General features: G+C 41.5%; 1 protein-coding gene across 1 annotated transcript in view; it reads left to right on the top strand.

The window, feature by feature from the left end:
* spen (spen family transcriptional repressor) overlaps nucleotides 1-17,018 on the top strand; it is a 36,153-nt gene that overhangs the window by 1,401 nt on the left and 17,734 nt on the right. Inside the window, exons 2-3 of the mRNA XM_042096942.1 lie at nucleotides 2,240-2,560; nucleotides 6,959-7,618. Of these exons, the coding sequence (XP_041952876.1) occupies nucleotides 2,240-2,560; nucleotides 6,959-7,618 (981 nt within the window). The remainder of the gene's footprint in view (nucleotides 1-2,239; nucleotides 2,561-6,958; nucleotides 7,619-17,018) is intronic.

The following is a 17,018-nucleotide window of genomic DNA, read 5'->3' as shown; positions in this document are numbered from 1 at the left end:
GCCAAGTTCCTCAATGTATCTAAAAGGAGAACCAGGCTTGCGCTATGATAGCTAATGTTAGTTAGCAACCTAACCTGGTAACCATAGTTACTAGATCAGTGTTGGCTCCCAGCTTCTTCGATCTGTGACTAATAGTATTATCAGAGAATGTCTTATGTTAACTTCCTGCCAAAGAATGTAAAAATCTGCAGGTGGACATTGAAATCTAGTAGCCACTGCAGGGTTTGTGGAAGTTTGCCTCAACATGAGTCGTGGAACTTGTCAGATCTCATGGACTCCTGTGTCAGACAAGTATCCGTTGTCGAGCATGTGTGAGATGATGTAGTGGCCCGACATGTGTACGGAGTAATCTTGAGGTGGTAAAGAAAAAGACTTTACCAGATACACACTGTAGATGTATGTTTACTGTACGTGGGATCGTAACCAAGTCATTTTAAATCAACTTGAATGTGCCCAGAATTATAACTCGAAAGATGCATGTTCATTAAACATCTCTTTTAAAGCCATGCTGTCGGTGTAAAATCCAGAAGATTCGCATATTTGGAATGCTGCTGTCTATTTTACCGAATATACTCTGATCACTGCATGTCAATACCATGACGGTCATATACATTAAAATAGAGCGTCTACTACATATTAAATGCAAAAGATCACATTGCCATTATGGCTGGTACTTTAACAAATTCCCGCTCATTGCATCCTTGTGAAAGTCGCCAGTGTGATCCCAATCGTATCGACGTTGACCATGAATGCTGGTCATTATAGAGTACCTTATATTTCTGGTAGCCTTGTGGTTGTAATGATAAAGGCTGCCATATAAGTGTTGCAATTGCTGGCGTGTGACCATTGCCTTTTTCGAGTGTCAAATGTCATTAGCATAAATTGTTACAAATCTAACGCTACTTCACCTAATTTACTTGTTTAACTCGATGCATATATATCTGGGATTGTAGTACAACGTTTACTATAAGGTTATATGACAGAAACATTTTACGAGTGTGATTGTGAAACGATAAAAATGTTACCAAACAGCCCCCTATGCTCACACGTTTTGGTGCCAAAGCATGGCAGCCCAATGCGGGAGAATCTGTTGAAGATTGGGACGGGCGAATGAGTAAGCAGTGTGAATATATTTGTAAAATGGCGACGAAGATTGTACAGTCAATGTGGGAACTGGCATATTGCGCTGCACACCTCACACAATCTGTTGAGACGCGTGCGAAAGCGGGTGTTTTTTTTGTGGGTCCTCATATCGAACACATTGTTTTCAGACTCAATAGGCTCAGGTTGTAGCCTACGCCTCCTTAGAAAAATGTCCTGTGATTCCAAATGATTTAATCTTTTCGGTCTCGTGACAGAGCTGGCGCGCTACTCAGCAATTCTGCTCACCTTTTTAGTGATAGCCCATTTAATGAATACTTGTACCTTGTACCTGTGGTAGGCTACATGAAAACATTTCCGTATTTAGGTGTTAAACGAAGTTCAGTCGATCTGGACCACGTATCCATCATGCAGTTGTCCTCGTAATACTTGCTCCACAAACAAATCTACAATGCAGATAGTTCACTGGCCTCCCCTGAAAAGAGCACGTATATTCTGCTGTGTTCATGTAGATAAGGGGTGCAGTTCCATGGGGGCGGGGACACTCTTAGATGGTCTCACACATTACCATATCGTTTTTTTGTTTGAGGTTGGTGAAGTACATTGTCAGGCAGATTGCGAAATCTCATGAAATAAAAGACTCACCAAGAGATACTAGCTAGTTTCTCCATGATTTTTTTTTTTAATGAACCCTCAGATTGACCCCCCTCCTTGTGTTTACCCATGAGTGCTGAAATACGTTTATAATTTATTTGTTTGACTTTGACTTTGTTGTTCTGTATTGCTACTTGTAGGAATATGATGTTAATCTTATTAGGCAAATTACATGTTAAAGGTACTTAAATCAACACTAGGCTCATGGTGTAGTAATATAAGCTTAGTCATCTTTTGTTCAAGTCAAGGAAGTAGTTCTTTCTGCCTGTATTTTTGTTAGAATCAATCACATCTAGAGTGAGGTACTGTACAATATAGCATGAGTGGATCCATGCAAGTTGGTATTTGTGAGCTTTCATTGCTACTGGCGATGGTTAGACATTTTAAGTTCTTGGAATTGTCATGTGGTAAAAACAAGAGGGTTCCTGCCTTCACTACCTAATGATATGTTTTTTGTTGTTGTTGTCCTTTGTCTTTATATCAGATATGGACGTGTGGAGAGTGTCAAGGTCCTGCCGAAGCGTGGGTCAGAGGGAGGAGTTGCTGCTTTTGTGGATTTTGTGGACATTAAGAGTGCTCAGAAGGCACACAACTCCATCAACAAGATGGGGGACAGAGACCTGCGCACAGATTACAATGAACCAGGAACAATCCCCAGCGCAGCCCGTGGACTGGATGATAGCCTGTCCATAGGCTCTCGTGGGCGGGATGTATCAGGGTTCACGAGGGGGGCGGGGGGCCCTGTGTACGGGCCTCCTGCATCACTCCACAGCAGAGATGGACGCTATGAACGCAGACTAGACGGGTAAGTGGACATAGTTTCTCTGAAGGCAGGGGGACATTTTGTTTCTTATAGAAAGCCTTTTCCCAGGCATCAGGCATTCTCTGATCATTTAATAGATTGTTTTTTGGGGAAATAAACAATGCAAACCAAAAACACTGAAAAAAGAAAGGGAGAAAAGATACAAATGAGGAGTGAAAAGGAATTCACACAGTCCTGTTTCTTCAGGCGTCCCATTATGTCCTTTGAACCCCTTCGTTGCTCTTGGAGTCATACACTTTTAGAGATCCAAAGAGAGCAAGTTCATGCATCGCGAACACGCATTCATTATGTATTAAGGTATTTAGTAATGGGTTATAATCCATTTTGAAAGTAAATCACCATGTGAGTTGGATGTAACATTTTACGGAGAATCCAGGGCATGTTTTGGATGTCATAAGATTCCCTGGGATTTACGGATGCGGATGTGATTCTGTTCCGGCGGCAATACCTGGGATCATCCTGATCTGGAGTACAGTACCGCCCGTGGTGGATTAATATCTTACCCTTCTTTACTTTGAGTTATTTTACATCTATTTATTTATGACACATTAAATAGTAATTGGATTTCTTTAAAAAAAAAAAAAAAATGAGTGTTGCATATGCAGTGATTTTCCTCCACAGTCGGGATCCTATGGATAAAATACTCAGGATATGAATCCCCCCCCCCCATTGGATTAATACTCATCAAACACACGGATATTGTGTTACTCGAGGTGTTGGTTTTCTTTGGTTTTCTTTTTTCTTTCTTTGGGATTATATGTGGTATCAGGGCTCTGCTGGTAAATACTTTGGGAGACATCTGCCGACAATTGACAGAAACAGTGAGCAAAACTTTTGGTTTCCTTTTTTTTCTCCTTTAAATCATTTTCATTTGGTTTTATTTCTGGTTTGAGGCTCTTTCTTGCTTTCGTTCTCACTCCTGGAAATAACTACAAAATCTTAATGGTGGACGTAGAGGAGATATTTGGGTATCGACGGAGGACTATTTTTCGACCAGCTGCATAGAGCATGCCCATGGAGGGTTTATTTTGTGCTGGGGCTGAAGAGGACTTTCCAAAGTTTGGATACAGTATTGACTCGTCTCACTCTGAAAGGATTACCCAGCTCCCATCACTGGATGTAGAAACTCGACGACCCATGGATTTTTTTTTGATGAACAATACATGTCTTGCCACTGACCAACCTAATATGAGTGGACTTCTCTAATGAACCATCGTCTGGAGAATGGGAGCTTTGGTGGAACAATAACTTTTGATGATGTGCTGAAGGTGACTATATTGACCGTTGGATTTGCTCTGAAGAAGGGCCATTGTGGATTATGGCGACCGTAGGACTGAGTGGTGTGTACAACACCAGCTTTCATTCCATGTGGATTTCTACAAGATGTGGATGTGTTTTGCGAAACGTAATTTTATATAGGCCTATTTATTTATTTATATTTAGATAAAAAAGCAATGGCGCAGACATCAAGTTAGTATTAATATTTGAGTTACTGGAATGCACACAGAGTCGTTTACCCATGGACTTAAAAGGAAGTGGAACTAGCCTATATGTGATGAAGAATGCCATATGGATTTATTATTTGAGGACTTAATACGTTTCATCTGCTAATTTAGGCGATTTTTTTATTTATTCTTAAGAATCTCCAATGGTGTCGTATAGAAAGACAAATCAAGCTCTCCACTATGGATACTTTATGTAATTAACAGACTTTTATTTTTTTTTGTTTGAAGACTAACTTTTGGGGATAACTTTTTTGCTACAGCCTACCAGCCCCTCCAAGCAAAGGATTACTACTTGCAGCATTCGCCATTTTTTCCCACCTTTTTCAGTAACATTCTACATTTTTTAAATCCTTTTTTTTTGCTCACAAAATTCTGTCTCCCTAGATTGTATTTGGAATTGTAGGTCGGTCAAGTTACTGCTGTCCAAAAAGGTTGGTATGTCTGCCCTGTGTATTTTAGCTGTCCTTTCTAACCCCTAGTTTTAACCCTACCCCTACCCACCCCATCTCTCTTTCTGCATCTGTCCCTTTCTATCTCTTCTTCCCTATATCTCCCACTAACAGTAGTAGCTGGTAAAAACAGGCTGTATTGATAGCTTGTTGGCATTTGCAGTTATGTGCCTTTTTTTAACCCACTCTGCTGCCCCCCCCCCCCCCCCCCCCCCCCCAAACCTTCGTTCTCACACTCCCTGGCTCCTTGCCTTTCTGTTCTCCTCGGTCTGTAATATGATGTTTCTGAGGGGGGACAGTGGTATTATTTTGTTCTCTCACTCTGAAAAGGAAAATAGCAGCAGCAGTTTATTGGAAACCTCAACGTGCAAAGCATTGCATTATAGCTCTGTAGAAATGGAGGAGAAGGCAACCGAGCTAAGGAGTGAATGTACTGATGCAATGCGTCATCTCTGTGTGTTTGTCAGACCCTGTAGCAGCTACAAGAGTGGAATCTGTAATGCGTTCCATTGGTTAATCACACTCAAGTTACACAGCACTGCAAACCAGCAGGGAATCAAAGGTGAAATCAAATGTCAGTGCTTAGTAAGTTACAGTATCAGAGATTCAAGACTCACATAATTCATCTTTACACCTGGATATGCAGTATCAAAAAAAAAAAAAAAAATACAATAATTATTTAGGCCTTTATATTCATTAGGCTGTTTCTGAGGGAATTGGTACAAAAAGTATCCTGAGTAAACATAGCAAGCCTATGAAATGGGCAAACCTATTGCTGGGGGCAGATAACATTGGCTAAATAAGCATTAACATAGTTGAGGAGGGGGGCAAAAAAAGAAATTCTTCAGTCTGCTTTAGTATATCATGTACAGAGCTAAGAGGTGTGCTTTTCCTGTGCCGCCCGCAGTCCATTTCCTCAAGAATGTTTTTAGTGTAGGGTCATGTTAGGCAACCAGTATGTGGGTGGAGTTCCCACGCTGTAATGTCCATTGCCTGAATAACTTTCCTAAAGCAGCAATTTCCCACAGTAGAGAGCCATAGTGAAGTCACTTTTCACATACCGCTTTATGGCTTTGCACTTCAGCACTAGTCTTCAAAGCAATTTCAGGTCTAATCCTGTAACATGCAAATTGTTTGTACACAAACACAGTTTAGCAAAAACACAAGATTGGACCCATTCTTTCCAGATTTTTTTTTCACAAGGCCAGAACTGATGCCTTTTAAACCCCACCAAACTTTGCTCTTTGCATGGCATGAATGTTTGCTAATTTGCAATTTCAGATTTCAGATTTTCTTCAGATTGTTTGTCTTTCAGGAAAAAAGCATATTAAACTGCAACATTATTTTTATAGGCATTATTTTAATTTTTAACTCACTAATTACACACTTTTAGATTAGCCATATACTCTTCACTACTAGTGCTTCAATGACTGACTTTTGGGGTCAGATGTAGCTTTACCACTTAAGTAATGTAACATTATGTCTAGGGACAACTGTTTCACATTGAGAGTGGAGTAATTTCTGCAATTTGACAACACCTTCTGACCTTTGCTGTCCCACTACTTCATGGATTGCCTTCATGAGCTATTGGATTAGTTTAGGATATTTCTAAGGCTCTAAGAACCATAATTATTTTTCTGTACACATAGATAAAATTCCACAGACAAATTGTTGTCCCCAGAGATATTGCGTGATCTAGGGATTTAGGCTACATCTGGCTCCATAAGAAAAGTTCACTAAGTAATGCGGAAACACTTCAATAGATGCTGAAAAGCCCAGTAACATTAAGACTACATGTTATATGAACTGACAAGCAGACCTAGTGTCTGAGATGCATACGTGGCTATTTGATTTCATTCTACATCTGACAGTGCTAGGAAGGCTTAAATTTGAATAGGAGTGAAAATGAACACATAGCTTATCCTGAAGTCTTGTGAAATTAAAGCATATAAATATTTGGTTAATATTTGCAAAATTAAGACACTGACTCATGCCTTTTAGTTTGATTTCACCCTGTGTAACTTGGAGTGCGAAATGCCATTACATGTATGACCTCAGTCATGCAAAACAGCTGCTTTCTTCCATTAGATGTTAGATGTTTTGACAAACAAGGATTTCTTTAAGAACCTAAAAAGTCATGTTTAGCTTTATTTATTTAAGATAAAAAAAAAATATTGTATTGATGCATCACTTCCGTGGTGTCTTTGTATTTTCAGAAACTGCATTGTTGCTTGAGGGCTAATAAGTATGAAAGAAAGCAACACGTGATCTCACAATATGGATGTCAGAATGTTGATGAAATGCATGAAATTCCTTTCAACTCAGTGCACAGGTGCAGCAACAGAATGAAGTAACGCCCCCCCCCCCTGTCTCTTTCATCTTTCCCCCTGCCATCCTCTCTTCCTCCTGTCGTCCTCCCTCACTAGGGCTGCCGAGGTTCGAGAGCGCGCGTACGATCACAGTGCCTACGGACACCATGAGCGCGGAGGAGGCAGCGGGAGTAGCAGCAGCAGCAGCAGTTTTGAGCGTCAGCGGCACTACGATACAGACTATTATCGGGACCCACGGGACCGCGCCCTCAGCACCGGTGGGGGTGGCTCTGCCTCAACCAGTGGCAGCAGTGGAGGTAGTGCGGGGGCAGGCAATGTGGGGGTGGTCGGCGTGGCTGGAGGTAGCAGCAGTAGTGGCAGCAGCAGCAGCGCTGCCGGAGCTGGAGTGGTTGTGGTTGGCGGGGCGTCGGCGTCGGCGGTCACGGCAGGCTACTACGGCTCTCGCAGCCGCAGCCCCAGTCGCTTTGACGCGGCAGAGACTCGCTATGAGGCGCGGGGCGCCCGCGAGCCCTTCACCTTGGCCAGCGTGGTACACCGGGACCTTTACCGTGAGGAGCGGGGCAGGCGGACAGAGCGGTCGTACCACCACAGCCGCAGCCGCTCGCCGCACTCTTCTTCACAGTCACACAACCCCTCGCCACAGAGGCTCTCCAGTCAGGCGTCACGAGCCCCGCGCTCCCCCAGCGGGTCGGGATCCCACAGCCGCTCTTCCAGCTCCGACTCTGTCAGCAGTACCAGCAGCAGCAGCAGCGGCAGGTGGGTGGCCTCACCACAATTCTCTACATCACTCACATCCTCCTTGTTGGCATGTGGCCAGTATTTTTGAGGAACCATGGTTAAAATAAGTCAAAGCTGTGATCTTATTACTTGGGTACTCAGCAATTTGGTAGGCTAATGCATTCCACATTAGGCAGTTGTTATTGGGCTAATATGGAGAAGCAGTGAAGTATTTTCAGAGGAAAAGTGGAGAGATTTCAAAACTTCAGGAGTTGATTAACATGCTGCTGCTAATCACAGCAGTTTGGGTTTCTGGATGATGTAATATATGAAAGACTTTTGCACCCTGCTCTCAGCTAGTTTGCCACATTGCAGTGTCTAATGTACAGGGTTCCCACGGGTCTATTCCAGATATGGAAAGTCAGGGAATTGTATATTATTTGCGGCAAAGTCAAGGAATATCACGGAATTTTGTTGTAGCAGTTTAAAATTTACTTGCCATTAATATAAATATTTCCACGCAGAACTGGTGTGTAGCTGATTATTAGCTTTACTGCTTGCTTGAGTAGCCCAACTTTGTTTATTCAGTAGCCCATTTATTCATCTCCCGCTCTAAAAAAGTAAAAGATTCTTGAACGCTACACGGCTGGTCGGTATATTACATAGTAAGTCATGGAAATTCAGTTCTTTTTGTCAGGGAAAGTCATGGAAAAGTTTTACATTTACTTAGAGTGGGTACCCTGAATTAGGGCTGCACGATATATCTAAAATCTATCGTTATCGCGATATCAACGCTTGCGATGGACATACCGCAAAGATGACTTAATTTTCGATAAATGTCGATACATTTTCTGTGCCGTGCACATTCCATACAGTCTATGATACATTCACATTCTGAATGTCAACATATTTTACCAAACCGATGCTGTCATGCTGCCCTAGAAGCCCGTCCCCTACCAGTTTAGGTGTGTGATGTTTCAGGTGTTGAGGAGGGAGCTAATGTCGTGATGGCTGAAGATAGTGAGTGGAGTGAGGTAGGCTACACTTGGGTGAAGAGGAATTGGTGACTAAAAGGAAAAGCACGTCTGTTATAGCCTATGGAAATATTTTGGTTTTATGAAGGATGACGTGTTACAAACACAGCGCCAAATGCTTCCTTCTTCACCTTGTTAAAATAAACAATTTCTTTCGTTATCTTTATAGGATCAGAAGATATCTGTCTTTCACTGTAAGGCTTGTATTTCATGATTTACATTTAGCAAAAGCCCCAGACAGCAACAGAGAGGTAATCAGGATTCGTTATTTGTAAAAGTTGTTTAGCCTATTTTGTTGGACTGTGTGATCGCAGCCCCTTACTTTCACTTTCCGCTGCACTCGTAGTCGGCATGCCGGCCAGTAGCCTAATAACGTGGGATGCGCAGCGTATGAGGTTACAGACTGGGCTACTTAAGATTTTAGATAGAGTGACCGCCACGATATAGCTTAAGTAGCTTTTTTGCTAGGCCCAGCGAAGGCTGGCAATGTGGAATATTCCGCTGGTTGGTGCACAAGTGTTCAGATTGGCTGTCTATCCGTCTTTTACGAGGATTTTCTTGGAGCAGATCTTCCACACAACTTCAATAGCCTAGTCAGTAGGTCTCTTAGCTGTCCACTTTCATCAGGCCATATATAACCTAGGCTACATCATATTTTATATTGTTTATGTAGAAAATTATACATTTATTTCTGTAATTATACATTTACCTCCCCCCACCCTCCCAACCCTAGCCTAGAATGGAGAAAAACATTAAATATTTAAATATCGCAAGTTATATCGATATCACAGTACTCAATAATGTTATCGCATGTTTTCCTAATATTGTGCAGCCCTACCCTGAATGTACTTGTCTGCACCCATGCTGAGGCATCAAAGACAATTCATCTCTTGCAGTATCCATAGCATTTGCACGACACATCAGATGTATGTGATTTTGGTTAAGCTCTGATTACTTTGGTTAGGCTTTTGGTTTTCCCTCTGTTTTGGTATAAATTATTCAACTAATGTCTATCCACCCCAGCAAAAGGATAGAAGTAATGTTTGCCACTGCCTGAGAGAGTTCACTGAGAGTTCATGTCAGATGTCATGTCAATCACCAATAGAGTTTCAGATCCTTACGAAAATAAATCCAACAAACCAAAAGTCAATCAACACAAACATCCCATTAGACTTTCCTGTGGGCTGTATGCAGAAAAGCCTATAGGTCACTCAGAGACGAGTCTCTGCTAAGAATGGTGCTATGCATTCTTTTGGTGCTGCTCTGTGCCGTCTGTTCTTTTACTGTAATGAAGCTTCATGGTGTCAAATTGAATGCATCTCCAGTTTAGCCATAAGAATGTGATAGGATTGTGTGTTGTTGGAAATGATGAAGGGCTTTGGGAGATCGGGGTAGTGCTGTGTTGTCCAGTGAAATGATGCTTGAGGAGAGAGTCCTGCTTTGCGTTCATATTTTTTGCTCACTACTCTTTAAATGGGAACACTGCTCTAATCCAATCATCTGGCGCCCCAGACTGTTTTTTTCCCCAGTGTATCCGTACAGTATAGTGATGGGATGTTTGAAATTGCTTGAGTTTTATTGCAAGTACCATATTTTCCGGACTATAAGTCGCTCCGGAGTATAATTCGAATCAGTCAAAAAATGCGTCATGAAGAGGAAAAGCTCTAGAGCAGGGGTGTCAAGCATAAGGCCCGGGGGCCAGATCTGGCCCACCAGCAGGTTTCATACGACCCCCCAGATGTTCTGGCTAGGAAGGGGAAATTAGAAAAAAAATTGTGTAATAAGCAATATCTCTATGATACATTGATTAAACCTAGCACTACAAACCATCCTCCAGGAAGGAGGAGGCCAAAAAACTGACATGGAAGTAGGTTATTTCAAGAGAAAAAGAGCGGTATATGACAGTAGTACATGATTTGTACTTCTTTGCTTATAAGTAGGTATGGTAAAGGAGTATATCAAACAACACTCATACCCATGCAAAAAAATGATAACTACGTGCTACGTGTGGAAAATGGGAAAGTGTACTTTCAACGAGACATGGCTCGTTGAAAATCGATTTCCGCTTTTGGTTACAAGTGGTAGCCAGCTCCAGGTACGAGGCTCGCTGCAAAAAAAAAAAAAAAAAATTAAATTAGGGATTCTGGGTGTGAAGACGCTGGAGTCACACACCAGAGCTGAGAAACATAAGCTAGCTGCAAAATGCCTCACCCCTGCTGTCGTCCTCCTCAATGCCTGGTCCCTCCGATCTCTAGCACAATATCATTGCACCTCTGTCGAACGACCTACTACACACGTTGACTAAACACCACTCATTTAAAGGAATTATCCGGAGTAAAATGCACTTTAGATCAATTTACGGATGATTGGGAGTACATACGTTGAGTTGACATCAAAATCATGTCATTCGGATGTGTTTTGAGAAAGTTAAATTTTTACCGTTTTTAGTCAAAACTCGTTAGCCTGGAAGTGACCAGGGCATGTCATTTCGCCGCTACAAAACGCTATTTTTATACCTCTTCTACAGTTCCAAACAACATTACACTTACGTGATAGTGAGTAGAGGGTCCCTAAAGCCAAACCGGAGTATCCCGAGGTCTTTATGTGGTTGGATAGAGAGTCCAGAATGAATTTCATCAAGCCAGTACCTTTCCGGAAATGTTGCTGCTGCAGCTAGCATCTTTAGGGGAAAGTCTGTAGGAGTCGATTGCATCACGTCGTTGCACGACATCACATCACGTGACATTTCAAAATTCCAACCTGTTAGTAAGCTAGGGTTTGCTGTTGCATACAACTTCATTTCAATTTCGAAAGAAATACTGGACTATGTTTAAAAAAAAAAATCCGAAGAAATTGTGAATTTACAGAGCGTGTTACTCCACACTCTGCAATCGACTCCTACGGACTCCTTACAAATAAAACACGACAGAAACTGTATTTCACTACGCTACTTGTTTTGGAACATCAACGAACACCACTAACCACTCGGTGAGTTGCACAGTTTTGAAAACGAACGTTAAGGGTTGTTTTAGGACATGTTTGAGCATGCCTGTAGGCAGGGTGCGATTTGTGTAAAAACCAGAGGGGGGGATGATTTTGAATAAGTTTGTAAACCCCCCCCCCCCCCCCCCCCCCAAAAAAAAAATAAATAAAAATAAATGAACGAACGATTCACAGCCTAGTAATGTCATGGCTAATAATACCCTATATTATTTTTGCCACCTTGTAACATTTTAGTTTTAGTTTACCGTGGTGTATGACTTTAAACAGAGAGTGTGCTTGGTATGATGATCAGCTCCTCTAATGCAGGGTAGGACTACGTTTTGACAAGCATACAAATTCACCTTGTTCTTGCCCCATCTGAAATTACTTCCCTACTTTTGCTGCCTCCATCCTTTCTGTATTTGTTGTGTAAAAAAACGTTGTACATGATGGCACTGAAGTCTTAAGTTAGTGAATTGGCTAACAGTGTTAGTTGGTAACCAAATAGCCTACACATTGCGCTACACGCTGCGTAGGCTACGTGCATTCTCTCTCCTGCTGATTTGGCACTTGACACAGATGTTTTTCCTTGAGTATACTACAAGTGAGCAATGTCAAAATCAATTGGGTTGTAGACGTTGTTGGGTGTGGAAGGTTACTAATGTGATTTATCAGTAAATGAAATTAATGCTGAATCAGTTAATCAACTGAATTCATTGAAATAAAATTATTTTTTCAGAATTTCTTCTGAAATATTTTTTTGGTAATGCGTTGTGTAGGTCTTAAATTTCAATGTTTATGGTCTTAAAATGTCTTAAAAAGGTCTTAAATTTGGCTTACTGAAACCTGCAAGAACCCTGTATTTTAGAGACTGTTCATAAGTCTTTCTTGACCAGTAACCTATGGACATTTAATCTGAAAAGGCAAGTTTATTCAACTCACACAGAATGTGACCAGACGTCCTGGTTTAACCGGGACAGTCCCGATTTTGAGTTGCTTGTCTCGAGTCCTGACTAAAGCCTGTCGGGACGCTAAAATGTCCCGGTTTACACCAATCACTATTAAAGTGTGGTCTTATTATAGCCTGATCATTAACTAAACCCATGTAGAAAGACTAGCCTAAAGCGTCTGGCGTATGATTTTGATAATGTGTGTGCGCGAGTGTGTCAGTCAATTGTAACAGTCTGCATATTAATCTTTGCAGCCAACCTTACAGTGTATCTCTGTAAACATTATTGCAATGCCTCGTCATATATGCCTCATTTTAACGGTTAGGACAATGCAGAAGAGAAAGTCATCATTCTCAAAATAACCTATGCCTGTGAGTTTTGTTTTCAAATGTTTCCATGCATGTCTGGATAACGGGTGAGGAATGTTTAGGAGACAGATACAGTAAATCCTCAAATTATGGCTGGGGTCTTTTTTTATTTATTTAGGCTGCGCAAAGCACAGCACCTTTATTTGGGGCAGGCTTGTATGCCTTGCAGCAACAATTGTGTTTAAATGTAGGCTACTGCTTCAGCCTCTGGCAAGCTCAGAAGGCGGCGGCAAGCGACTGGTAGCTTGAGAGCGACGTGTTGGAGACCCATGGTGTAGGACAACAACTTTTCATTGGCAACAATATTAAACCAACCAACAAATAAAATATTAAGAAGAGCTCTTTTATGAGGTAAATTGAAACAATGTAGGCAATTATTACCGGCCTTTATTTGTCTGAATCTGAGGCCCGGCTATAAATAGAATCCCGGCCATAATTTGAGGATTTAGGTATGCACGCATGTTTCAGGCATAGTGCAAGCACTAATCTCTGACTGAAAGTGCGCAGAACTTTTGCATTTACATAACAATATTTAATACATTTTCCCGGGGGTGACACCCCCAAACCCACCGAAAAAATGTCTGACTTGTCGCAAGCCAAGCTCACGATTTCATTCCACAAGCCTAGATCGCTCTCTCGCGGCTGTCAGTTCATATGAATTAACATTTAAAAACATGTTCAACTAATATATATTTTCATAATATAAGTTGCACCTGACTATAAGTCGCAGGACCAGCCAAACTATGAGAAAAAGTGCGACTTATAGTCGGGAAAATATGGTATGTGAATGCTGTTTTTAAAAAAATGTCCATACCATATGTGGAAGATTTGAACTTGGATGCATCCCACTAGAACTTATTTCCTATCTTATTTTCCACTATAAATATACAATGATGTTGGGGAGATGATTAATGTTTTGTAAATCCTGCTTCACAGGGCAGTGGGAAACCATTAATGATACATAAGTTACTGTAGTTTGGGTTTAATTCAGGGCACATTGACATGTGCAGGATGTGAAGGGCGCTGCCTCCTTTAGGTGGGCTTACTTTGGGAAAGTGAGTACCTGGTAATTGCACTGAAAGGTGCATGATGGCCAATTCAAGACAGATTGTTGCCAACAGAGAACATTCCCACACTATGACTCAACTCAATTGTAGGAGGCCAAACGTGTATTGTAGGTATGTATGTGGGTGTATTTGTTTGATACGCTCATGCTTTGGCACACATCAGTAGGTGTCTTCTCTGAGAATCCTTAGGTATCTTAGAATTGTATTTTAAAAAACAGCCCCCCCCTCTCCTTTGCCGTTGAAATACATATTCAGTAATGACCTTTCAGTAAAGCACCCAATTCCGTTCCTCTTTGATTTTCCGTTTCCCTGTAAGGCACTATACTATACAGGGTTTCCATAGGTCAAGGAATTTCATGGAATATCATAGAATTGTAAAAAGTCTATTCCAGACATGGAAAGTTAAGGGATTTGATCACTTTTTGGCCAAGTCATGGAATATCAGGGAATATCGTTTGTACTAGCGTGTCTAAATTTACCAAGGCATTTCTTAAAAGTCATATTACCATGCAGTATTTTTCTTTGTTGTACTTGATTTTTAGCGCCCATTATCCCCCTCTTGTTCGTCAACAACTTGCAATCACTTCAGGCAAGGCAATAATGCATTAGGTCATTATAAGGCCTAGATGTATATAATCATAATTATGTACTGTGTTTAAAGGGACACCAGGCAAGCCTGATGCTTTTTCTCTACGAAATTCCCCCTCGCTCGGTCTGAAGCTCTTTTCCTTTTCTTTGCATCTTCCGTCAAGGGTGTTCGCTGCTTCTTCGCCGGCTCTGCCATTATACACACCTTTGCAACAATCGCTAGCATTTCGTTAGCCTGCCTCTGTGCTGTGGATGCAGGATGTAAACTGATCCTGCTTCGGTCGGCGGGTACGATACACTGAACTTGCAAGCGGGATATTCTTCTTACAGGCAGTAGGGGCGGGCGAGAGAGTCTTCATTCGCCCTGTAATGAGTCATTTAACCATATACCGACTTACGAAGATGAGTAATTAACACGAAAACGTTGCCTGGTGTCCCTTTAAGTAGTGCAAATTTTAAGTTAAAAACTGAAAATGTTTGAATTGGTGTATTTAATACGGTGGCTGGTTGTTGTCTACTCAGAACAAAGGTAGCCTGTTTTTTCTGTTAATGAAACCCTCCACGTACTGTATGTAGTGCCATAACTGTCTGAAAAGCAAACTGTCTCACAAAATTCGGTCTTCCGAAGTATTTCCCCAAAAGTCTCTCTTTTCCTCAACATCTTCATTTCTTCTTATATTTTGAAATGGGGACAAAAAATAACATACAGAAAGCCAACCACTTTGAAGATTTTTTGTTTTGTTTCAGGTGTACACCTTGGGTGTCCATAGTCTAATACTCTGTTGTGGTATACACACTTTCTTTATGTGCTTAGCCCCCCCTGTCTTCCAGAGCCAAGAGGCAGTTGGTCAGGTTTTGTAGGCTCTGTACCTTCAGTGAAAATCTGGAGCTAATATGATACAGCAAACACTACAGTTCACTTTTCAGTTGCCAAAATGAACTAACCTTACATTGCCTAATCTTTGGTGGACATAACATGTCCACGACTACCATTATTCGGTATTGTACAAGATGTAAGAAGATGGCCAACATATTTTATTCAAACTCCTTTGACCTCTGACGGTGACCAAGTCAAATGTGACATTTGCAACACATTATGCAAATTGAAACCATTCCCTTCTGTGCCTGTGTATATATACATATGATCTTGTAGACAACAATGCCCCCAGTCCCCAGTACAAAATGATGATGGCAAGTGCTCTCAGGAAATTGTATTAAAATGGTTGTTTAGATGTGTGTATACAAGTGCACACAGTCGGTATTGAATGATAGGCCTGCATGCTGGTAGACTTAATTAGTGAAAGTGGCCAAATAGCTTGAAGCTTGAATGTTATTCCTCATTTTTGTAAGTCACTTTGGATAAAAGCATCTGCTGAATAAATACATGTAAATGTAGATATCCTCAAATTGCAGAAAATGATTGTACTGGTCATGTTGACATTACTCGGGTGTCACAGTTTGTCATCTGAAATCTGCAGGGAAATTTGCCAGACCTTGTGTTTTGCCAATCCTAATATTGTGTGTTTCTGCAACACTAATTGATTCTGGTAGAATCATTGAGCAGAGAATGGATGGAAAGGGATTATTTTCTCAGGTAGATGAGTATGACATCAGTTGGAATTGGTATAAATTGTGCATGTCCATTTTTTGAGATGTCAATATGTAATATTCTCCAAGAAATATTGCAGCCCTCTTACATCTTGCTGATCTAGCATCATGAGCTTGGTCTGAGGAGGAGGCGGCGCTCAAAGCATTTTTAAGGGACGACTAGCTTATTTTTTTTCCCCCTCACTGGCCACCTCTGTAATGTGGGTGTGAGTTCCCCCACCCCCGTCAGATCCAGTTGGAACTGGAAATTTCTAGCCACTGCTGGCTGTTTGCCCACTCCCACAGACCAGTCTCTGTGCATAGCACTTCCTGGAGAGAGACTGTGAGAGCGCAAGATTGAGAGACCGCGTGTGTGTGTGTGTGTGTGTGTGTGTGTGTATGTGTGAGAGAGTGAGGGAGAGAGAGACAGCCGTAGAGAGGCCGAAGGGTGAGAGCATCGATGTAAACAGTCTTAAATGGATGAGTGCCATGGGAGTTAAGGGGAGAGATTTCAGTGTGTTAAATAGCAGCTTATGTTTCTCACTCTAGCCTTTTGTCCACGTCTCCTCTTCCACATGTGCACACACACACACGGAGATGCACACACACAACCCAAGAAAGACTTCTACTATAATACTAGCACAATTAGAACAGGAAGATCCTAAATTATGTATTTTCTTTACTGTAGAGATTGCTGGAGAGATCAGAAATATTGAATTAATCACTGTGATCAGTATCAAAGCAGCTATCTTATCAGCCATAACTGTCTGGCATGGTTGCATAAAGACTAATGTAGGTTCTGTCTGTCTTCAGGCAGTAGTCTGTGGTTAAGCAATATTGACATTGCATTTTATTGACCAATT

The sequence above is a fragment of the Alosa sapidissima genome, chromosome 7 (assembly GCF_018492685.1).
Source record: "Alosa sapidissima isolate fAloSap1 chromosome 7, fAloSap1.pri, whole genome shotgun sequence".
Lineage (NCBI taxonomy): Eukaryota > Metazoa > Chordata > Actinopteri > Clupeiformes > Clupeidae > Alosa > Alosa sapidissima.
This window is presented reverse-complemented; position numbering and strand designations above follow the sequence as displayed.